General features: G+C 51.6%; 1 protein-coding gene across 2 annotated transcripts; it reads left to right on the forward strand.

Moving 5' to 3' along the window:
- Nucleotides 1–1,008: 1,008 nt before the first annotated feature.
- Nucleotides 1,009–24,211, forward strand: DEF6 (DEF6 guanine nucleotide exchange factor). Of its 2 annotated transcripts, XM_001929239.7 has the most exons (11): nt 1,009–1,117; nt 12,080–12,220; nt 12,821–13,006; nt 14,635–14,871; nt 14,958–15,104; nt 19,482–19,590; nt 19,772–20,070; nt 21,404–21,570; nt 21,682–21,880; nt 23,333–23,423; nt 23,625–24,211. In XM_001929239.7, exons 1-11 carry the CDS (start codon nt 1,022–1,024, stop codon nt 23,846–23,848), a joined length of 1,896 nt encoding a protein of 631 aa, XP_001929274.1. In that variant the 5' UTR covers nt 1,009–1,021; the 3' UTR covers nt 23,849–24,211. The 2 variants fall into 2 exon arrangements, with proteins under 2 accessions (XP_001929274.1, XP_084824027.1); XM_084967901.1 differs by lacking the exons at nt 1,009–1,117; nt 12,080–12,220; nt 12,821–13,006; nt 14,635–14,871; nt 14,958–15,104 and adding an exon at nt 18,153–18,675 and having other exon boundaries at nt 18,928–19,590.
- Nucleotides 24,212–24,323: the final 112 nt, after the last annotated feature.

Raw genomic sequence — 24,323 nt, forward strand, 5'->3', positions numbered from 1 at the left:
GCCCGTATTCATACTGCCACCCAGGAGATCGGCCCCCTCCCCCAGTGCAGGCCTCCTCTCCTAGGGTGCCCAGCAATCTCCCTTTTACTTTTGCCACCAGCTTCTTGGGAGCAGAGGGCCTAAGCTATGTCCCCAGGGAGTGGTATCCCAGGTCCCTGAGCAGGTTCTCTCAGCATCCGGGCAGGAGGAGGCCCCAGCCCTTCCAGGTGCTGGACCTCAGGAAATGGGAGCCCCGGTGTGGAGCACTCTGACTCCCAGCCCTCCTGAGGCTGGGCTCACCCCTGTGAGTTCAGAATCTCCAGATCTGGGCCAGGGGCCCCAGCGTGGACATTGCTCTGGTGCCAATTAGCACCAAAGCCCAGAGGGTGGGGAGGTGGTGAATCCAGGCCATGTCCTGACCTGGAGGTGCCCCAGCCTGGTTCCCGCCTCAGGTTTGTGTTGTTGCCTGTTTGATGCCACCCAAGAGGCCCCAACACCACAGTAACGTTAGTGCCCCTAAAAGAAGTGCTGTCTCCAGCGCCTTCTCTGCTTTACATCCACTCCGCACCTCTTTACAGCTCTCCCAGGTGAGCACTTCTGCTTTGCCAGAGAAACTGCTCAGGGAGGTGGAGGTACTTATCCAAAGTGTCCCACCTGTGAGCATGGACGTGCTGCAGGATGTTTGACCCCATAGCCACAATAGGCCCACTTTTCCCTCCGCAAGCTGCCTCTGGGAGCCCAGCAGGATGCAGAAGGCTCTGGGGCTGAGAGACTCCTAAAGGGCCTCACCCAGGGCACCAGGCTGAGTAGAACCGGGCCTCTAGCTCTCCAGGGCTTTCCCCGGTTCCGGATCCCGGAGTGGGGCTGCTTTGAGCCGCCAGAGCAACAGGCCAGTCCCGCCAGCGTGGGGAGCCTGAAGGAGCAGGCAGGTGGAGCTCTCGCTCCGCGCCTCGGCCCTTCTGCGGTCTTTGCAGCCGTTTGCATTTCCTGAAACCGGATCTCAGTGTCAGAGCCGCCCCTGGGCCGGGCAGGCGCCTCAGCCATGGCCCTGCGCAAGGAGCTGCTCAAGTCCATCTGGTACGCTTTCACCGCGCTGGACGTGGAGAAGAGCGGCAAGGTCTCCAAGTCTCAGCTCAAGGTGAGGGGAGCGCGGGGCGCAGGGGAGGCGGGCAGACGGTCTCATCCCAGCCCCCGCCGCCGGGGGGCTAGGCGTGGCCTCAGCTCCTCCCAGGGGTGCCCAGCTACCCAGAGGCCCAGGAGGGGTGGCGGCCCGAACTGGGTAAGTGGGGCCTCATGGCCTGGTGGGTGCTGCTGCCCACCGTCCTGAGGCCCCAGAGAGGTGTGTGCAGAGCCATCACCCAGGGCCCTGGCCCCCAGCTGTCGGGAGCGGGGGTGTAGAGGTGGCATTATGGGATCCTGAGGGCCACAGGCCAAACTGCATCCCAGACTCCGTGTGATGAGCACACGTCTCCCCAGAGTCAAGCTCAGGCACGCACCCTGCTCCTTCCTGCTTCTTCCTCCTGGCATCGAAGAGAGACAGTAGCTAGTACTTGTCAGTCACTTCCTCTCCAGCTGAGAGAGAGGGTTGAGTCTCACCGCCCATGGCTGGAGAGCAGCTCCTCTGGACCCTGCCTCCCAGGCGGGATAGCGCTGGGCAGGGACAGGACTGAAGACCCGTGGTACTGCCGCTCAGCTCCCCATCACCCTCACCCCCGCACACCCTCTTCCCTTAGGTCTTGAGACCTCACGTAGGGAAGGAAAGGGTACACTCTGAGCCCAGGAAGAACCTCATCCTTGGTTGCCCTTGAAGTTCATTACCTGGTCTTAGATAATTCCTGGGAGGCTGAAAAGTTTCTCTCCATCCTTGTTCCAGTCCTGGGTTAGTTCTATCTTCACCCTAGTTAGTGGGGAAGAAACAAGGTCCTCGGCCCTGGGAGCCCGGGACGTGGAGACAGAAGCAGGGCAGGCCTCAGCTCTCTGGGACCTGCCTCAGGGGTTCATTCATTCACTACAAGTATTTATTGAGTGTGGCTGGGCCACAGATGCCTGGTGTCTTCCCTGTACCACCCTCCCCCCTCCCCCAGGAGGAGTGCAGTTTCAAGGAAACCTCCATTCTGGTTTTGGGTTTTTTTTTTTTTTTCAACTTTTTATTTTATTTTATTTTATTTTTTGACTTTTTGCTATTTCTTGGGCTGCTCCCGTGGCATATGGAGGTTCCCAGGCTAGGGGTCTAATCAGAGCTGTAGCCACCGGCCTACACCAGAGCCACAGCAACGCGGGATCCGAGCCGCGTCTGCAACCTACACCACAGCTCACGGCAACGCCGGATCGTTAACCCACTGAGCAAGGGCAGGGACCGAACCCGCAACCTCATGGTTCCTAGTCGGATTCGTTAACCACTGCGCCACGATGGGAACTCCGGAAACCTCCATTCTAACTCACCACTGGGAGGCCCCTGGAAACCTGAGAGATGAATGGAACAGGACAGACGTTGTACCCCAGCCCCATTCCAACCCCCTGCTTTTCGGAACTCAGACATGATGAACTTGGCTGTCCCGGACTGATCCTATCCCACAGTCCCCTTAGCCAGACGTGTGAGCATCCAATAAATGACCTTGGCTCCCCCAAGTGGAGGGTCCACTACCACCTTAGATCGTCTGGGAGGATCTCCCAACAAGCAGGTTCTTCCCTACGTTCTACTTAAATCCTTTTATTGCACGTGATGTAATCTAGTGAGGTCTTCAGTACAAATAGAAGAAAAACAGATCATCCTAAATCCATCCTTGCAGAAACGCCATGCCCTACATCCACCTTCCACTCTGCCCCTTGAATATCCTTCAGGAACAATCCCAACCTCCACGGATTGTTGCCTCCAAGGTTCATTTTCTGCAGCTCCTTTACCTGCGGCCCCTCATATACGGAACATACAGCACTCAGGTGGTTCCCCTTTCCTGGTCCCATCAGGCAGAAAGGCTTCCTAGTTTGAGTGCCTGTCTTGGCCTCTAACTGGGCAGATGCCTGTTCCCCACCCCCACAGGTTGAGTATTTGCAAGGACGGTTACACGAGAAGCTTGCACACTTGAACCATCCGCTGTCTTTGTACCACATCACAGCTCAAACTGAGCCCACTGCCAGTAGGCTCTGTGGTCACACAGGATCAGTGTAGATTTCAACCCACTCATCAGAATACTTGTTTGCTCTGGGAATCTGAGCTAGCAGTGGGAGTCTTGGACGAGGCGGGGGCAGAAATGGCAGGGCCCATGTCATAGGAGAGAAGAATAAGGAAGGCAATTTTCCCTCAAACCTCTAGTGGTAGAGACTGGAATGGGAGGAAGTAGTGATAGTGTTGGGGGTGGGGTTGCCGGAAAAGCAAGAGCAATAGAGAAGTGGTCAGAAGGCAGAGGGAGAAGCAGATGAGAGCCAGCAGCACCCTCCCTCCCCTAAAAGACTTGGTGGAAAGGGAGAAGATCTTGGGGGTAGGGGCCAGCCTGTCCTCACTAAAACTGTCCCTGGCCGCGGCATCCTCAGCTGGAAAGAGACAGGAGACCTGCACCAGCGTAGTGCAAGCTGGTCCCTCTTCTCCCCTGTGGGGCTGGTAGAAGGGCTGCTGTCCTGGCAGAACTGTAATGTAATGAGGCCGGAGGAGGAGGAAGAACAGCAAGTCCTCTGAGAGGCACCCAAGGGGTCAGGATTGTTTTCTCTGAACAAGAGAAGGCTTGGGGGAGAGATCAGATGAGTTTTTCTTCTCTGAATCCTTTTTTTTTTTTTTTGTCTTTTTGCCATTTCTTGGGCCGCTCCCATGGCATATGGAGGTTCCCAGGCTAGGGGTCTAATTGGAGCTGTAGCCGCTGACCTACGCCAGAGCCACAGCAATGCAGGATCTGAGCCGAGTCTGCGACCTACACTACAGCTCACGGCAGGATCCTTAACGCACTGAGTGAGGCCAGGGATCGAACCTGCAACCTCATGGTTGCTAGTCGGGTTCATTAACCACTGAGCCACAACGGGAACTCCTCTGAATTCTTGTAGAAAGTCCACTAGCCTTTGACCAGGTGGGTTGAGAAAAACACAAGTAGATGAGTAGGAGTGGAGGATGGCGCTTCTGCCCACAATGGGTGTAGGTTGAACACAGAATTTCTCAGAAGTCGAGGACTGTGAGTTGGTTTTCTTTTGGCCACATCTCCAGCAGAACATCTTCCCAGGATTTCCTGGCCAGGGAATCAAACCAGAGCCACTGCAGTGACAACGTCAGGTCCTTAACCCACTGCACCACAGGGGATCTCCAGGACTGTGCATTTTTGCAGGGTCCCTAGAACTGCCTCTAGGAGTACGTACCTATCCCCACAGAGGGCTGCCAGGAGGGGAGCCTGGGGGATGATGGGTTTCCTAAGGGCCACACCTTCTTCCCTCTGGGAGCAGCTTTGGTTTTAGGCCTCCTGGGTGATCAGCTGAGAGCGGGGCTTCCTCACTCCCCAACCACCAGGCCTGGGGGGCTGAGATTGGGCATGTGGTTGGAGCTGCATGTATTAATGAGGGCCTTAGGAGGCCCACATTGCCCCTGACTGGCAGGAGCCAAGAAGGCAGAGAGGGCAACCCGGGCCTTCCCTTCTGGCCTGTTTAAGGTCTCCCAAGTTCCTAAACCTCTAACTGGGGCTCCTAGTTTCTCTTGCCCACCCACTGAGGGTCTCTGAGCTTTGGGCACTGCCCCTTCTGGAGAAGAACAGCAACCTTCTCCTTGGTGGAGGAGAGGTTAATAGCAGCTCCAGCCCAGGACTCTGATAACTAGGCTCCTCAGCTTTACTCTGACTCCTACCTGCTGCTGGCCTCCTTAGTCTCGAATGTAGAGGATGGAGTTCCCTGGTGGCTTGGCAGCTTAGAGACCTGGCATTGTCACTGCTGTGGTTCACTTTAGTCCCTGGCCTAGAAATTTTCACATGCTAAGGGTACGGCCGAAAAAACAACAAACAAAAAGTAGAATGTGGAGAAGGATGATCCAGTGCTGTGCAGAGCATTTGACTCAGAGCTGGATAGGCTTAGACCGCTGTTTCTTCTCCACAGGGTGACCTTATGCAAGTCACTGCCCAACTCTGAACCTCTGGTTTCTCATCTGTAAAGCCCGAGGGCTGAACTGGGGATTACCAAGCTATCCAGTTAGCCAATGAAAATAAGTTTTATCGGAGTTCCCGTCGTGGTGCAGTGGTTAACGAATCCGACTAGGAACCATGAGGTTGCGGGTTCAGTCCCTGCCCTTGCTCAGTGGGTTAACGATCCGGCGTTGCCGTGAGCTGTGGTGTAGGTTGCAGACGCGGCTCAGATCCCGCGTTGCTGTGGCTCTGGCGTGGGCTGGTGGCTACAGCTCCGATTCGAACCCTAGCCTGGGAACCTCCATATGCCGCGGGAGCGGCCCAAGAAATAGCAAAGAGACCAAAAAAAAAAAAAAAAAAGAAAAAAGAAAATAAGTTTTATCAAAGTACATCAGAGGTGAAATTGATCCTTGGTACATCTTCTCCTCTCCCTTTTCTGAGTGTCTCTCTTTCCTTTGATGCTGACACCCAACCCCCCCAGCACCTTCGTGCTCTCAGCAGGCACACAGCCAATCCAGAGATTCCCACCTTTTAAAATTCCTGGCGATAGTTGTTTTGCTTTGACACCGACTGGTTGAGGAAAATACATTCAGTGACTCTTAAAAAGGATCTATATGGAGTTCCCGTCGTGGCGCAGGGGTTAACGAATCCGACTAGGAACCATGAGGTTGCGGGTTCGGTCCCTGCCCTTGCTCAGTGGGTTAACGATCCGGCGTTGCCGTGAGCTGTGGTGTAGGTTGCAGACGCGGCTCGGATCCCGCGTTGCTGTGGCTCTGGCGTAGGCCAGTGGCTACAGCTCCCCATTCGACCCCTATCCTGGGAACCTCCATATGCCGCGGGAGCGGCCCAAAGAAATAGCAAAAAGACAAATAAATAAATAAATAAATGTCATACTTTGCAAAAAAAAAAAAAAAAAGATCTATATAATTTAAAAGAGTCGTCACTTAAAAAAAAAAAAAAAAGGAGTTTCCGTCATGGCGCAGTGGAAATGAATCCGACTAGGAACCATGAGGTTGCACGTTCAATCCCTGACTTTGCTCAGTGGGTTAAGGATCCAGCATTGCCGTGAGCTGTGGTGTAGGTCGCAGACGCGGCTCAGATCTGTCGTTGCTGTGGCTGAGGTGTAGGCCGGTGGCTACAGCTCTGATTCAACCCCTAGCCTGGGAACCTCCATATGCCACAGGTGCGGCCCTAAAAAGACAAAAAAAGACAATAAAAATAAAAGAGTCACTTAGCACCTAGCTGCATTTAGAGATGTCGGGCCATCTAGGAGGGAGAGCTTAGCCACCCTCTCTGCAGCCAGTGCTTCCCACTTTTAGGGATTCCCAAACTCTGTATCTGCATCTACTCCTGAAGTCTGAGAACTGCAGAACCACGGTCCTGGTGAAACCAAAAACACCTCTGACTAGAACCCAGCCAGAGCCCAGATTGGAAGTTGAACCCACGTGCTGGCACTCAAACCCAGCCAAAACCCAGATTAGGACTTGAACCCACATTGTTTTAATTGGAATCACTCACCTAGTGTCTGAACTCACTGAGGCTCAGGTTCTTTGTGTCTCAGCCCAGAAGGAATTCAGCTAAAGACAAAGTGATGCGCAAGAAGTAGATTTATTAAGATAGGATGCTTGTGAGAGATGCAAGCGGGCAGGCAAGGAGGCTCTGCCCCGAGGATTAGGTGGGCTACAGTTTTATCATCCAAGGAAGGTGGGGAGGGGGGAAAACTGCCTTCATCCTTGTTCTTCAGGCAGGCTTCTATCACTAGCTCCTCCTTTGTATAGAGTAAGAGAGTATTTGACCCCATGAGGTCAAACTAGGACTGTCATGGCGCTTATTCAAATCAGCAGAAGGGTGGTACCATCTGCTAAAATACGTTGAATCATCTCAGGTTTCCAAATAATGAGGGTCTCCTACTTTGTAATGCTATTTTTCCCTTAAATTCTTATCCTTGGCCTCAAGGATCATTATCTTGCTGAACTTGAATGCAGGCCTCATTTTATCTTTCACTTAATGCCCTGAGGCCTATTTCATGCTTTTATTTATGGTTTTATAGTTAAACAAGCCTGCTCAATTCCCTAATGTTCTGATGGCTTTCCTGGGTGAGGATTAACTTACAATGGGCTCCCAAAGTTCCCTATGTTTCCCCCTCTGTCTGTGGTCCCCTACTGGGACTTCTACAACTACCTGTGTAGCTCTCCTGCTCCGTCCCTATCACAGGCACCCGTCTCCACTACTGAGTTTTTAGGGAACTCCCAAGCCCCCAAGGAGAACTACTTTACCACCTGCCTCCAGAGAAAAGGGTGAACAAATGAAGCCTCTCTGTGGCTGCCCAGCCAGAGGTCAGAGGCTGCCTGGGTGGGTGGGGGAGACTGAGAGTCCTCTCTGGGGGAACCCAGTGGAAGCTTGTGAAAACGCAGACACCTGGGCCCCACCCCTGGAAACTCTGAGTCAGTAGTTCTGGGTGGGCCTCAGCACATTTCAGTTTCAACCCGCTTCCCAGGTGATTCTGATGCTTAACCTGAGCCAGTGCAGCACAGCCTCTGGAGCAGGCGGTGGAGGCAGACCATAAGGAAGGAGACCCCTGCCCTCTCCTGAGCCTTGGTTTCCTCATCTGTAAAAGGATGGTGATGAGAGTCCCAGCCTCCAGGGCTAAGGGTTGATAGAAATCAGCAGGTGAGCTCCTGCGCAGGCTGGCTTCCACCCCCGCAGACCCTCTGGCCACGCCCTCGCTGCCCGGGGCACAGGAAGCCTGGCAGTCAGGTCCGCGGAGCTCTCTGGAGAGGTTCTGCGCCCCAAGTGTCCGGCGCCTTTAATTCCCCTTTGTCCTGCCGCCCGATGGCCCACAGGGGTCAGAGCCTCTGCCCTGGGCTCCTCAGGTTCCACGGACAAAAGGCACAGGTGAGGAAGGTCTTCAAAGAGAGCATGGCCAACAAACCCAGGAGAGGAACGGTTCGAGTAACTGGTGCTGCTGGGCCGGAGGGGACTTGTACATTAGGTCCTCGAACTCCATTTTTAGAGAGATGAAAACTGGGGCCCAATGAGCTTAATGTGCTCAAAAAGGTTCAGCCCATGTCCTTCTGACTTTCGTATTTTCTCCTACTTCTCCCTTGAAGAGTTAAGTTCATTCCACAGATATTTATTGAGTATCCATTAAATGCCCGACACAGTGATACAGCAGTAAATAAAGCATAAAAATCCTCACCTTTATGATGCTGACATTCTAGTCAGGGAACACAGATGATAATAAGCAAAATAGGAGTTCCCATCATGGCGCAGCAGAATCGAATCCGACTAGGAACCATGAGGCTGCAGGTTCGACCCCTGGCCTCGATCAGTGGGTTAAGGATCCAGCGTTGCCATGAGCTGTGGTGTAGGTTGCAGACTCGGCTCTGATCTTTGCTGTGGCTGAGGGGTAGGCCAGCAGATACAGCTCCAATTGGAGCTCTAGCATGGGAACCTCCATATGCCGTGGTTGCAGCCCTAAAAAGCAGGAAAAAAAATATAAGCAAAATAAGAAAACATGCATGATGTGATGGAAGAAGATACAGGACAGGGAGGAAAATAAAGCAGAAGTGAGGGTAGAGAGTGGGGAGGGTAGAGGGGATGGGATTTAAAGATTTAAATAAGGTCGTCAGAGAAGCCCTTCCTGAGAAGGTGACATCTAAATAAAGATCAAAGGGAGGAGACTGAAGGAATAGCAAATGCAAAGGCCCTGAGGCCTTAGCAAGTGTGCCCTGCCCTTTTGAGGAATGTGAAGGGGGCCAGAATGGCTGGAGAGAAGTGAGCAAGAGGGATGAGGTCAAGAAGGTGCAGAGCAAAGTCTCTGGAAGGACTTAAGATTTTACACTGAGAATGTCAGGAAACCCTGGAAGCATTTAAGTTAGACTTGAGTTAGTCAAAAACGCTTAGCATGTGGGGCACATTGGACCCAGCTCTGTGGTAGGGTGGAGGTTAGAGTCCTCGTTGCCCTCAAGGATTAGGGAACACCCAGAAATGCTCACACAAACAGGGAACAGCAAAAGAATGTTATTACAGAACAGTGTAATAGCATGGTACACTAATAACAGTGCTTAATGGCACCCTTTGTTTTTCATCTCTGTAGCTGAAAATTCTTGCCATGAAAATATTGTATGCTTCTGGTGCAGAAGAATATAATTTTAAAGAAGTTGAAATTTATTATAAAACATGTTTCACTGATATAAAAAGTTCAAAGACAAAAATAGTGTTAAAGAAGGTGAAAGTTCGAGTTCCTGCTGTGGAACTAGTTAGTATCCATGAGGATGTGGGTCTGATCCCTGGTCTTGCTCAGTGGGTTAAGGATCCTGTGTTGCTGTGGCTGTTGCTGTGGTGTAGTGGCTTTGGTGTAGGTCACAGACACAGCTCAGATCCCACTTTGCTGCAGCTACTGCTCCAATTTGACCCCTAGCATGTGAACTTCCATATGCGGGTATAGCCCTAAAAAGGCAAAAAAAAAAAAGGTGAAAGTTCCTTTCCCCCCCCCAGGGGTGGGTGGGTGGTAGGATAATAGCTTAACAGTTTGCTGAGTCTTCTAGATTTTGTCTATGTACAAATAAGCATATTAGCTTGAACTGTATGAAATTGCTGACATTTGATTGTTTTGACCTACTAAAATAGCAGTTTAATACCATTCAATATAATCTCTGCACACATAATATCTTACAAATATTTCATTCTACAGCATGCTTTTTTAAAATCTGCCAGTATAGTATGTATATCTTTCCATGTCTGTTCATACAAATATAGTAATAAAAATAGCTCACAACTGGAGTTCCCTGGTGGCCTAGCAGTTAAGGACCCAGTGTTGTCACTGCTGTGGCTCAGATCACTGCTATGGTGCAGGTTCCATCCCTGGCCCAGGAACTTCCTCATGCCACAGGTGTGGCCAAAAAAAATAAATAGCTTACAAGTGTTATTAAGCAGTTTATATGATTGCACTATGGGCCACGTGCGTAAGCTCTTCATTCCACAACTCCCTGTGGAGCAGGCCCTTTATTTTCCTCACAGACTAAGGTCTCAGGGAAGTTAAACCACTTACCCATGAGCACACATGAGGCAGAAGTAAAATTTTTCAACCACCCACGGGTCGATGACACAGTGTAACTGTCCCCAGTTGAAGGAGCCTCAGGCTACCTCCATCCAGCTCCTTTTGTTCTAAACAACGTCTCAGTGAGCTTTCTTGTCCAGGTAATCCTGTTTCCTTGAGTGACTGCAGGTTGAATGATTAAAAATGGTGGAGGTGAGAGTTCCCTTTGTGGCTCAGTGGTTAGTGAACCCGACTAGGAACCTTGAGGGTGCAGGTTCGATCCCTGGCCTTGCTCAGTGGGTTAGGGATCTGGCGTTGCCTTGAGCTGTGGTGTAGATCGCAGACGAGGCTCAGATCTGGCGTTGCTGTGGCTGTGGTGTAGGCCGGCAGCTGCAGCTCCAATTAGACCCCTAGCCTGGGAATCTTCATATGCCGAGGGTGCAGCCCTAAAAAGAAATAAATAAACAAACAAAAAAAATGGGAGTCAAACTCAATTTTATGTTTGATAGAGACTTGCCCTCCAGAAAGACCCATTTCACACTTCAGCTATAGCATGTTGAGCCTCCGTTTCTCCACAGCCTCCTCAGTCCTTGGTAGTGTCCGTCTTTTGCATCTTGTTAATTGGGTAAACATTGCACTTTGTACACAAGAAGAGAATTTACATTTGCTCTGTGCAGACCTAACTCTGGCACACTCATCTCACCCTTCTCTCGCAGCCCCTCTGCAGGGCAGGTATTGTCCCGTTTCACTGGCCTTCACCTTGTCCCTGCAAAGATTGGAAGCAATGTCCGTGAGGGTGCATGTGGATGCCCGGGGTCCCCACACTGCGGGAGCGGATTGGGAGGCTGCGCTGGAACAAATGTGCCTTTGGGCTGCTGGTTGCCCGTGGGAATTGTGGGCAGAGCAGACGGGACCATAATTCCTTTTTTTAATTTTTATTCTTCTTTTTTTTTGGTGTGTGGGGGGGCTCACCCACAACATGCAACAGTTTGCAGGCCAGGGATTGAACCCGAGCCACAGCAGTGACCTGAGCTGCTCCAGTGAAAATGCTGGATCCTTAACCCACTGCACCACACAAGAACTCCCCCATGACTTATTTATTTCAGGTTCACTCTTGTTTTTTGGGGCTTTTTTTGTTTTTTGGGGTTTTTTTTCTTTTTTAGCCACACAGGCACTATATGGGAATTCCGGGGCCAGGGATTGAACCTACGCCGCATAGCAGCAACCAGAGCCACAGCGGTGAGAACGCAGGAGCCTCAACCCACTAGGCCATCAGAGAACTCCCAGAGTTTGTACTTTTTGACCACCTTCACCCATTCACTCCCCACCCCATACCCCTCAAACCACTCATCTGTTCTCTGTATCTGTGAACTCCTCTTTTCCCCCGTTTTTAAAAAATCCACGTAGGATTTCCAGTTGTGGCTCAGCTGGTTAAGAATCTAATTAGTATCTGTGAGAATGCGGGTTCAATCCCTGGCCTTGGTCAGTGGTTAAGGATCCGGCGTTGCCATGAGCTGTGGTATAGGCCACAGACGCAGCTCAGATCCCACATTGCTGTGGCTGTGGCTTAGGCCGGTGGCTACAGCTCCAATTCAACCCCTAGTCTGGGAACCTCTATATGCCTCAGGTGCAGCCCTAAAAAAGCAGGAAAAAAAAATCCACATATAAGCAAGATTGTACAGTATTTCTTTCTCTGTTGGACTTACTTCACTTAGCGTAACGCCCTCAAGGTATGCCCATGTTGTTGCAAATGACAAGATTTCATTTATTTTTTTTTTATGGCTGAATAACATTCTCCTGGGTGTATATAAACACACACATATAATTTTTACAGATGAATTTTAGTTATGATTGAACTGAATACCATGTGCAGAAGCCTTAGCCAGGATGGAAGGGGACAAGCGGGAAGGTGGGAACAGCCCTTGGGCCCAGTTTTGGTTGGGGTCCAGGAAGACAAACTGCCACTCTGTCTCAGGTGCTGTCCCACAACCTGTACACAGTCCTGCACATCCCTCATGACCCCGTGGCCCTGGAGGAGCACTTCCGAGATGATGACGATGGCCCTGTGTCCAGCCAAGGATACATGCCCTACCTCAACAAGTATATCCTGGACAAGGTGGGGCCCTCGAAGCTCTCTGCTCTCCCTGCTTCCCAACCTGGCCAGCACACCAATACACCGCCACCCCAACTCCTCCCCCTGCAAACCCCCATTTTTGTCCCCTCTGCCCATCCCTGCGGTCCCACCCCCTTCCTTCACGTGCCAGCCACTTGCCCCTCCTAACTGGCTCTCAGTCTCATCTCTGTCTTAGCCACCACCTTTCCCATGACCTTCACCCCCTCCCTGCTGGGCTTCTGCCTGTACCTGACACAGCCCTCCCAGCTGTCCATCCCCCAACTCCTCTCAGCTGTCACTGTCATCTCAGGCTCTTCTTGACTATCCACCCCCCTCTGGGCTTCCTGTTCTCTCTCCCCTGGGCTGAGGGGCCAGTTTCTCTGTTGGCCGGGGACTTGGATGGATGTGGATGGGGGGAGGCAGTAGCGTGATTGGAACCAGCTAGTTACCTGATAATCAGCTCAGGGATTCCTCAATTTCGAGCCCCGACTCGTCAGGGTTGGGAGCAGGGATTAGACGACCCTAAGAAGCCAGCTGGAGCCAGGTTAGTGGCAGAGCAGGGACCGGGCAGCCTTCTCAGCTGACATGTGGGTCTGGTGGCAGGTGGAGGAGGGGGCTTTCGTTAAGGAGCACTTTGATGAGCTGTGCTGGACCCTGACGGCCAAGAAGAACTACCAGGTGGACAGCAACGGGAACAGCATGCTCTCCAACCAGGATGCCTTCCGCCTCTGGTGTCTCTTCAACTTCCTGTCTGAGGACAAGTACCCTCTGATCATGGTTCCTGATGAGGTGAGGGCGATGGCAACCTCAGGCACTTTATCACTGGGGGCCAGGCCTCAGCAAAACCATGAAGGAGGCCAAATTGCCTTGGCACTTTCCCACATCCCCTTTCTTTGTCATCTCCCTGCGCTCGCACCTGTCCACACCCAGCTGTCCCCAGACGCTCAGCACTGCCCCACAGCCGAGCAATTCCACCTTCTCCCAGGAGGTCCAAAACCAGCTTCCCTCACAGTAGGAAAGCGGGCTGCAAATTCTGTCTACACCGAGGTGTCAGTGCCTGATGCATTACTGGCCGTTTCAAAACGAAAACACTTAGGACCTCAGGCACTGTGGCAGCCTGAGAGGGTGCTCTGTTAGGGGAATGGAGACCTTCCGGGGACATCGCTCCAGTTTTTCCAAGGGAGCAACCAGGTCTGGCCCTGGTTCAGCTCGTCTCTTCCTATCTTCCCCTATCTGGGGGGGGGAGTGCGCCCCAACAGACTCGCCGCAGGGCCCCAGAGAGGGCACCCTGGGAGTAGAGGCCTCAAATCCAGCTTCTACCTCCTCACCTCATGGGTGAAGCCAGGGCAGGTGCTGTTTTTCCAGTAGACCTGCATCCTCCCTCTGTTCACCCCCCGCCCCCCTGCCCCCATCCTGAAAAGCCTTCTCCTGACCCTTAAGCCCTCTTGGGAGCTGTGAAGATACCAGGGCAAATTTAGGTCTTTAGAGCAGGGTACACTGGCCAGGGGGCTGCTGTGTTCACACAAAGTCCTGGCCTAACTGCACTCAGATTCATGTCCTCGCTTCTGTCTGTGGATAGAACAAAGGGTGCCCCCCCCCCCAACTCCCAGCCAAGACGTGGCAGCCCCCAGAGTGAAAATCCTGGAGAGAGTTTCCTTGAAGCTGCTGGGGCAGTAGAGGGACGTGTATCTATCTGTTGAGACACCTGGTGGACACCTTTGTCAGACCCACAGCAGGCAGGGCGAGGTGGCCTCTCGGAGGCCGGAGAGCTGCTTGCTGCTGTGATCAACATGCAGTGTGAACATACTGCAGCAGGATGTACCCCAACCACCACTTCCTGTTCCTCTGTAACAGGTTTCCTGTCCCTGCCCTGCTTACTCCCAGCCCCAATCCCCTTGCCCTCCTGGAGGGGAAGGATCCCCAGGGTTGGGGCTTGGGGCTTGGAATCAGGACTCAAATGGGATGTGGATTTGAATTGAGTTCTGGCTGCTACCAACTTGCTGTGTGATTCAGAACGAGTCACTTCCTCCTTTGAGCCTCAGTTTTGCCATCTACAAAGTGAGGGTGTTGGATGAGGGGGCCCTTGTAACCCCTCTGACATTTTCTATGCTTTGCTGCCTCTGCCTGGCCCCCCAGCCCTCAGCTCCCACCTCACCCTGCCCTTCATTCAAGGCAGGAAGGAGTGGGGCTGAGGGAGGAGAGGGGATGCCTGAATTGAATGTGGGGTTCCAGGACCCCCTCCCAAATCTCTACCCAGGTGTCCACCAGTGTTTTGTCCTCTGACCCCCTCCCTCAACCTGGTCCCTGGTCACCTCTGCCCAGGCCCTGGGAGCCTGATGTTGGTGTTGGAGCGCCCCCTGGTGTTGGCACCGGCAACACTGCCTGCGGCAGCCACCAGGCCTTCCCTCACCCTCCAGGTGGAATACCTGCTGAAGAAGGTGCTCAGCAGCATGAGCTTGGAGGTGGGCTTGGGGGAGCTGGAGGAGCTGCTGGCCCAGGAGGCCCAGGCAGCCCAGAGCTCCGGCGGGCTCAGCGTCTGGCAGTTCCTGGAGCTTTTCAACTCGGGCCGCTGTCTGCGAGGCGTGGGGCGGGACACCCTCAGCATGGCCATCCACGAGGTCTACCAGGAGCTCATCCAAGACGTCCTGAAGCAGGTCAGGCCAAGCTGGGAACAAGGGGAGGACCCCAGGGAGGGGCGAAGGGGGGCCAGGCATGCCTCTGACTTTGCTCTGGCTGGCAGGGCTACCTGTGGAAGCGAGGACACCTGCGGAGGAACTGGGCAGAACGCTGGTTCCAGCTGCAGCCCAGCTGCCTCTGCTATTTTGGGAGTGAAGATTGCAAGGAGAAAAGGGGTACCATCCCACTGGATGCGCAATGCTGCGTGGAGGTGAGGGGGACAGGTGAACTGGCGGAGCACATCTCAAGGCCCAGAGGGTTTCCTGTGTAGTGTGAAGGCACGGGGGTGAGGGGGAGGGCAGGTGGGAAGAGCCACAGTGACAAATTTCTTTTCTTTTCTTTTCTTTCTTTTTTTTTTTTTTTTTTGGTCTTTTAGGGCAGCGCCTGTGGCATATGGAGTTTCCCGGGATAGGAGTTGAATTGGAGCTACAGCTGCTGGCTACAGCCACAGCCACAGCAACGCCAGATCCTTAACCCATTGAGTGAGGCCAGGGATCAAACCTGCGTCCTCATGGATACTAGTCAGATTTGTTTCCACTGAGCTACGACGGAAATTCCCACAGTGACAAATTTCTGCTTAGATGAGTATAACCTCAATCCAGTTGACCCTTAAACAACAGGGGCTGGAACTTCATGAGTCCACTTACACATGGATTTTTTGCAATAAACACATACAAGAGCACTGCACCGTGTGCAGTTGGTTGAATCTGCATCTAGAACTGGGGTATTGAGGGCTAACTAAAGTGATACATGGGCGTTCCCGTTGTGGCGCAGTGGAAACGAATTCAGCTAGCATCCATGAGGACGTGGGTTGGATCCCTGGCCTCTCTCAGTGGGTCGGGGATCCAGCATTTTCATGAGCTGTGGTGTAAGTCACAGATGAGGCTCGGATCCCGAGTTGCTGTGGCTTTGATTAGACCCCTAGCCTGGGAACTTTCATATGCCCCGGCTGCTGCCCTAAAAAGCAGAAAAAACAAAAGTGATATGTGGATTTTTGCCTGGCCAGAGGCACCCCTAGCCCCTGCATTGTTCAAAGGTCAATTGCCTATCTGAGTCCTCAGAGCCATTCTTAGCCATGTCAGCACTCTTTTTTTTTTTTTCTTTTGGAAAAGTAACACACTTTATTTTTTTTCCTCCAGCGTTATTGAGATATAGTTGATATAGAGCCCTTATAAGCTGAAGGTGTACAGCACAGTGATTTGACTTACATCATAAAGTGATTAGTACAAGTTTAGTGAACATCCATTTTCTCATATAGGTACAAAATTAAATAGAACATTTTTTTCCCTGTGATGAGTAATCTTAAGATTTACTCTCTCAGGAACTTTCACATATAACATAGAGCAGTGCTATGTTTATCATGTACATCGCACCCTAGTACCTGCTTAGCTTATGTCTGGAAGCCTGTGCCTTTTGACTGCCTTCATCCAGTTCCCCTTCTCCCACCCCCTCACCTTGGCAACTGCAAATCTGATCTGTTTTTCTACGGATTTGTTTTGTTTTTGAAGTATAATTGACCTATAACTACATTAGTTCCTGTTACACAACATAGAGATTCAATACTTCTATATATTTCAACCTGATCACCATGATAGGTCTAGTTATGAGATGTCACCATGCAAAGATAATTGTGTCATCATAATTACTAACTATATTCCTCACGCTATACATTTTATACCCATGACTCACTCCTTTTGCAACTGAAAGTTCATACCTCTGAATCTCTGTCAATTTTCCTTTCCACTCCTGCCACCCTACTCTCTGGCAAACACCTATTTATTCTCTGAATCTATAATTCTGTTTATGTTTTGTTAGCTTTGTTCATTTTTTAAAATTTTATTTATTTATTTTTCTGTTTAGGGCTTACACCCACGGCATATGGAGTTTCCCAGGCTAGGGGTCAAATCAGACCTACAGCTGCTGGCCTACACCACAGCCACAGGAACACCAGATCCGAGCCACATCTGCAACCTACACCACAGCTCACGGCAATGCTGGATCCTTAACCCACTGAGCAAGACCAGGAATCAACCCACATCCTCATGGATACTAATTGGGTTCCTTACCGCTGAGCCACAACAGGAACTCCTGTTCATTTGTTTTGTTTTTCGTTTTTAGATTCCATATGTCAGTACTTTAAAAAAAAAAACCCAAAACTACAGATCAAATACTAAAATCATGGGTGAATAATGTGGATTTTGCTCCAGATTTCAGAGGAGATAGATGGCTTAGGGCTCATATTACCCAGCAAAACTTTTCTAAAAATCCTCTCGAAACGTCTTTCTCCTTCACCCAAATTCCATTCCCTTTGGCAACTCTATACCTCCCTATTCTTCCTTCCTTCCCACACCTTTTCCTCCCTGGGCCCTGCCCATTATCTTAGAGGTGTGAAACAACAATTAGGAGTTCCCGTCGTGGCTCAGCAGTTAACAAATCTGACTAGCATCCATGAGGATGCAGGTTCAATTCCTGGCCTCGCTCAGTGAGTTAAGGATCTGGCGTTGCTGTCAGCTGTGGTGTAGGTGGAAGACGCAGCTCAGATCCTGCCTTGCCATGGCTGTGGCATAGGCTGGTGGGTATAGTTCCTACTCGCCCCCTAGCCTGGGAACCCCCATATGCCGCAGGTGCAGCCTAAAAAGCAAAAAAAAAAAAAAAAAAAAAAAAAGTAGTAAAATACATAAACATATACTTCACAATGTAATTTGCCTTTTTAACCATTTTACAATTCAGTAGTATTAAGTACATTCACATGTAACCATCACAGTTATCTATTTCCAAAGCTTTTTTTTTTTATCATGTCAAACAGAAACTCTGCACCTATTAAGTGATAACTCATCCTTCCTCCCTTTCAGTGCCTCTATAACCTCTATTCTGCTTTTCTGCCTCCATGAACTTGCCTATTCCAGGTGCCTCATATAAGTGGAATAATATAATATAATATTTGTCCTTTTGTGCCTGGCTTCTTTCACTTGGCATAACATTTTCAAGCATGTTGTGGCATGAATCAGGACTTCATTCCTTTTTTTTTTTTTTTTTTTTTTTTTTTGCTTTTTAGAGCCACAACTGTGGCATATGGAAGTTCCCAGGCTAGGGGTTGAATCGGAACCACAGCTGCCGGCCGGCCACAGCCACAGCGACATGGGATCTGAGCCCTACACTACAGCTCATGGCAATGCCAGATCCTTAACCCACTGAGCAAGGTCGGGGTTTGAACTTGCAACCTCATGGTTACCACTCATATTCATTTCTGCTGTGCCACAACGGGAACTCCAGGACTTCATTCCTTTTTATGGCTGAATAATATTCCACTGTAAGGATATACTACATCTTGTTTTTCTACTCATCCATTCATGGATATTTGGTAGTTTCGATCTTTTTGCTATTGCGAATAATGCCATTATGGACATCAGGTGCGAGTTTCTGGGTGGATATGTATTTTCTTTTCTCTAGGTACATACCTAGGGGTAGACTTGCTGGATCACATAGTAATTTTTTTTTCTTTTCCTTTTATTTTAGGGCCACACCTGTGTTATATGGAAGTTCCCAGGCTAAGGGTTGAACAGGAGCTGCAGCTGCTGGCCTACGCCACAGCAATACCAGATCCTTAACCCACTGATCGAGGCTGGGGATTGAACCCGTATCCTCATGGATACTAGTTGGGTTCATAACCCACTGAGCCACAAGGGGAACTCTCTCACATGGTAATTCTGTGTTTACCTTTTGGAGGAACAGCCAAACAGTTTTCCATAGTGCCTATACCATCTTACATTCTCACCAACATTGTATGAAAGTTCCAATTTCTCACCAACACTTATTGTTTTACATTTGAAACATTATTATAGCCTTTCTAGGCCCTGTCCATTTTTATCACATAAGGAAACAGCTGTCACTGTGGAAAGAGCTCAGATTTAGGCAGAAATCCAGTTCCACCACTAACAGGCGGTGTGCATTGGGCAAGTTCTTGGACTCTTAGAGCCTCAGTTTCTTTCTCTGTAAAGTGGACCTAACAAATGTTTTAAATGTAAAATAATAAGTATTGGTGAGAAATTGGCACTTTCATAAACTGCCTGGTACAGACCCTAGTACCCATGAAGCTCAATATGGGGTAGCTGTTGTTTTCCACTAGAATGTGAGCTTAGGGAAGGCAGGGATTTGGTTTGTTGGGCACATCTCAGTATCCCAAATGCCCAGAGCAATGAGTGGCATTCAGGAGATTTGATAAAATTATCTGTGGAATGAATGAATGGAGAACTTTCTTGCCAGGCAGGGCCATGCGAAAATGGATGGTCTCAGTAGTGACTGTCACTGGAGATGTTTGACAGTGATCTGCATGAACACTGGGAGGCCACTAGGTGCTAGGCTCCATGCAGGAGGAAACCGGTCCTACCTTCAAAGAGCCAAGTTGTGGGGACACAAGCATCCCTATACCCGACCTCCCAAGCAGGCCACGCAGGCTCCTGGCGGAGGGGGAGGGGTTCCCCTGGGGCTCAGCCAGGAGGGGCAGGGGCTGGAGCTGGAGCCCCCCTGGGGCGGCTGTGGCCTGAACCCAGTGACGCCAGCCTGTCTGGAGCCTCCTGCCCTCTCCCAGGTGCTGCCCGACCGAGAGGGGAAGCGCTGCATGTTCTGCGTGAAGACGGCCTCCCGCACGTACGAGATGAGTGCTTCAGACACTCGCCAACGCCAGGAGTGGACGGCTGGTGGGTGCTCGCCGGTTGGCCTGAATCTGACCGGGCCTCGGTCGTCTCATCTGTGAAAAGGGGTGTGGGGGGATGATAGCACTTTGCCCAGCGCGAGGCGGGACTCCAAAGCCCTCTCCTGGCAGGGGGCCACCTCGAGGCCTCTCTGCCCCTAGCTGGTCCCCTCCCGCTTCCTCTGCAGCCATCCAGATGGCGATTCGGCTGCAGGCAGAGGGGAAGACGTCGCTGCACAAGGACCTGAAGCAGAAGCGGCGCGAGCAGCGGGAGCAGCGGGAGCGGCGCCGGGCAGCCAAGGAGGAGGAGATGCTGCGGCTGCAGCAGCTACAGGAGGAGAAGGAGCGGAAGCTGCAGGAGCTGGAGCTGCTGCAGGAGGCGCAGCGGCAGGCAGAGCGCCTGCTGCAGGAGGAGGAGGAGCGGCGCCGCAGCCAGCACCGCGAGCTGCAGCAGGCGCTCGAGGGCCAATTGCGCGAGGCGGAGCAGGTGCGGCCGCACCCGGGGCGGAGGCGGTGGGCTGATGGACCTGGTGAGACCCCGCCTGGGGGCGGAGCCACGACGAGGGATGCTTGTGGAGGCAGGATACAGAATGAGGGACAGAATCAGCGGGGATTGAAAGATGGGGGACAGAGTCAGTGAGCTTGAAAGATGGGTATGGGACAGGGACTGTGCCAGGGGTGGGACAGGATAAGGAACCTGGCCGAGGAAGGGCTTGCGAGGAGAGATGGTTTGGGGCGGGGCTGGGGCCTGAGACTCCCGAGGGCTGGAGCTGAGTGCTGGGTGCAGAGCCGGGCGGGGTTCGAAGACCGTGGCTGGGGGTGGGGCTTCAATAGAGGCGCTGCCTGGACAGGATCAGGCGACTGGGTATAAGTTTGGACCTAAACTGGACTAGACTTGATCTGAACTTTTTTTTCCTCTCTCTTTGTTTTCTTTTTTTTTTTCTTTTTAGGGCTGCACCCGCGGCATATGGAGATTCCCAGGTTAGGGGTCTAATCAGAGTTGTGGCTGCCGGCCTTCACCAGAGCCACAGCAACACGGGATCCGAGCCACATCTGCAATCTACATCACAGCTCACGGCAACGCCGGAGCCTTAACCCACTGAGCAAGGATCAAACCCGCAACCTCATGGTTCTTAGTCGGATTCGTTAACCACTGAGCCACAATGGGAATTCCTGATCTGAGTTTTTAATGAAACCAGTTTGGGGAACGCAGGATGAGAGGAAGGGGTGATGAATGCCAAGACAAACCAGGAGTATAGAGGCAGATTTAGGATTTAAGAGATCTAAATCTGGAGTCAGAGACACGCATTCAGTTGAGCCCTGCCTCTTAGGAACCCTGTGATCTCAGGCAAGTTAGCGTTTCTGTGCTTCAGTTACCTGGGACGTGTGGATGACAATAGAACCTGGCTTACAGAGGTATGGGGGGGACCAACTAAGGAAACACTATGAGTTATAATTGTCATAACAATTATAATTACAGTTACTCCCTTCCTAGCACTAGCCTAATTATAATTATAAAACATACTGTAATGTGTGATAATAACTATTCACGCTGGTGCTAAAAGGAGATGACTAGAGCCCCTTTCCCCCATGTAGCATCTGTTCCATCTGTTCACTGATCATTATCTGACCTAGTCAGGCTTGCTGAAGGGGATCAGATCAGGAAACCCTGATGTGAAGGAACCCCCCCCCCCACAACCCCGGGCCTCACCCGGAGATATCTAGTTGGGCTGGTCCAGCAAAGCCCTGGGGAAAGGGCAGCATACCTGCCACCTTCCTCCCCAACACCCCCATTGACCTGGCTCCACATCCTCCAACAGGCCCGGGCCTCCATGCAGGCTGAGATGGAGCTGAAGAAGGAGGAGGCTGCCCGGCAGCAGCAGCGCATCCAGGAGCTGGAGGAGATGCAGCAGAGGCTGCAGGAGGCCCTGCACCTGGAGGTGAAGGCCCGGCGGGACGAGGAGGCCGTGCGCCTAGCCCAGACCAGGTAGGCCTGAGGGACCCCTTCTGGCTCCCCTCCCGACTCCCTCACCCGCCCTCCTGCTGAGCACCTGAGAGGCGCCTTGGCTGTGGAGGTGACGCAGTGCATGCCCGGCAGACTGCTGGAGGAGGAGGAGGAGAAGCTGAAGCAGCTGCTGCAGCTGAAGGAGGAACAGGAGCGCTACATCGAGCAGGCGCAGCAGGAGAAGCAGGAGCTGCAGCAGGAGATGGAGCTGCAGAGCCGCTCCCTGCAGCAGGCGCAGCAACAGCTGGAGGAGGTGCGGCAGAACCGGCAGAGGGCCGACGAGGACGTGGAGGTGAGGCCCTGGGGTGGAGTGAGAGGCAGGGACACAGGTGAGCACCTTAGCACACAGGCTCTGGAACCTTCCCTCAAACCACGGCTCTCTCATTGCCTGGCTGTGTGACCTCTGACAAATTACCTAACTTCTCTAGTACCAAGGCCATCATCCAGGAAAGGGGATTGGTAATAGCCTTATTATGAAGAATAAATGTGACAAGACGTGGTATTTGTAGGTAGTAAGCACTGAAGAAACATTAGCTGCTGTTTTTAATCATTGTTCTTAATCTGGGAAAAATCTCCTGCTCTCCCAGCCCCTGCTTTACTATCCCTGTACTTTGGCTCTACTCTTCGGAGTTCACATCTCCATAGCAGACTTTTTTTTAACTTTTCATGTTGTGTTTTTACTAATATTGATTATTTTATTTTGCTTCGTTGGCATACATGGTCATTGTAGAAAATTCAAACACAGACATAAGTATCATAAAAGGGAAAGTTCCTCTGTGATTCCCCCCCACCCCCGACCTAATGGCTGCACCGGAGCAGAGGTTTTTGCATTAGGTCCTGGAGAGGTGGTGTGATGCAGTGTTTTAGAGCTCCATGTGTGTCCCTGAGCAAGTCACTTAACTTCTTTTGAATCTGTCTGTTAGACTTGACTCAGATATGGCTATGGCTGTGGCTGTGGCCAGCAGCTGCAGCTCTGATTGGACCCTTAGCCTGGGAACTTCCATATGCTGCAGAAGCAGCCCTAAAAAGCAAAAATAAATAAATAGGTAAATAGATATTAGCACATCCTAGCTGCTTAATAAGTGGAAACTATGAAGTTCCCTGGTGGTGCAGTGGGTTAAGGACCTGGCATTATCACTGCTATGGCTCAGGTTGCTGCAGTGGCCCGGGCTTGATTCCTGGCCGGGGATCTTCTGCATGTTGCAGTCACAGCCAAAAAAAAGGAAGAAAGAAAAACCTAAGTGGAAATTATGATTATTTTTGACCCTTTGAAGGTCTATGAATCCCATGAAATTTTTTCTTGTCATTTCTGTCTTTTTAGGGCCTCACCCATGGCATATGTAGGATCCCAGGCTAGGGGTTGAATCGGAACTGAGGCTCCTGGCCTATACCACAGCCACAGCAATGCCAGATCTGAGCCATGTCTGTGACCTACACCACAGCTCATGGCAACGCCAGATTCTTAACCCACTGACTGGGTCCAGGGATCGAACCCTAATCCTCATAGATACTAGTCGGGTTCATTAACCACTGAGCCACGATGGGAACCCCTAGTCCCCTGAAATTGGATACCAACTCTGTTCATATACATAACTCTTTATGAACATACATGAGTTTTTCTGGGGAAATAATTTCCCCAGAAATTATTTGTCAGCCTCTAAGGGACTAGTGAACCTGAGAAGGTTAAGATGCCTTGTCTTGGATAGTGGCTCTGACCCACTCCCCACTGGTTCTGCCCTCATAGGCTGCCCAGCGCAAGTTGCGCCAGGCCAGTACCAATGTGAAACACTGGAATGTCCAGATGAACCGGCTCATGCATCCAATTGAACCTGGAGGTGAGAAGGGTTAGGCCCCGGCAGTTTCCCTGGAGCGGGGAGGGGGAGGGGAGGGAGGAAGGAATACTTCAGGCCCACAGAGTCAGCACAGAACCGAAGCCAGGGGGTTCTCCTCCCCTACAAGGGCTGAGGCAGGGTCCCTCAACTTCTCCCCTTTGCATGCACCTTGCTCCTTACTGAGACCTGCCTTTTCTCTGCCAGACAAGCGTCCCACCACCAGCAGCTCCTTCACAGGCTTCCAGCACCCTCTACTTGCCCGCCGAGACTCCTCCTTAAAGCGCCTGACTCGCTGGGGGTCCCGTGACAACAGGACCCCCTCACCCAGCAGCAGTGAGCAGCAGAAGTCCCTCAATGGCGGAGAAGAGGCTCCCATCGCAGCTTCCACCCCTCAGGAAGATAAACGGGACCCAGCACCAGAAAACTAACCTCTGCTAGCCTCTTTGGCCCCCATCTTCGTGCCTACCAGGACCTGGCCACAGCTGGCCTGTGGGTGACACCAGCCGCTGCAGAAGGAGCCGCAGTCCTGGTACCAAGGGCCCAGGGCCTCTGACCGAGAAACAGTCCAGAGTAGAACTTGGTTCATTTTTTTTGCACCAGCCCCAGGCCCCAGACCACTGAGTCTGTCGGAGGTGTTGACCCTCGAGAACTTGAACCTGTGCCTTAACCCCAAGGATCCTATACCCTGGGCTGGGAAAGAGAGTAAACAAGCAAGCCAGGGGCCATCTGTCCCCATACTGCCACCAAGTTTTGGAGGCGCATTTCCAAATAAAAATTAGTCTTGGAATAAATGATTGATCAGGTCTACTCTCCGTCTCTCCTACCTTTTTCTCTCTTCCTCCCTCAAGTCCAGTTGTAGGTCCCAGAGGGAGTAAGGTGTAAAGCAGTGGCTAGGAAAGTACA

The sequence above is a fragment of the Sus scrofa genome, chromosome 7 (assembly GCF_054392235.1).
Source record: "Sus scrofa isolate SSC_HxYL_T2T_F1_AM1 chromosome 7, Sscrofa_HxYL_maternal_Yorkshire_Landrace_v2.0, whole genome shotgun sequence".
Classification (NCBI taxonomy): domain Eukaryota; kingdom Metazoa; phylum Chordata; class Mammalia; order Artiodactyla; family Suidae; genus Sus; species Sus scrofa.

Excerpts from the sequence above, each read along its gene's own strand:
- DEF6 (XM_001929239.7), top strand. The coding sequence starts at position 1,022 with ATGGCCCTGCGCAAGGAGCTGCTCAAGTCCATCTGGTACGCTTTCACC. Across the intron at positions 12,221-12,820 it reads ACAAGTATATCCTGGACAAG|GTGGAGGAGGGGGCTTTCGT; the intron begins GTGGGGCCCTCG and ends GTCTGGTGGCAG. Across the intron at positions 15,105-19,481 it reads ATGCGCAATGCTGCGTGGAG|GTGCTGCCCGACCGAGAGGG; the intron begins GTGAGGGGGACA and ends GCCCTCTCCCAG.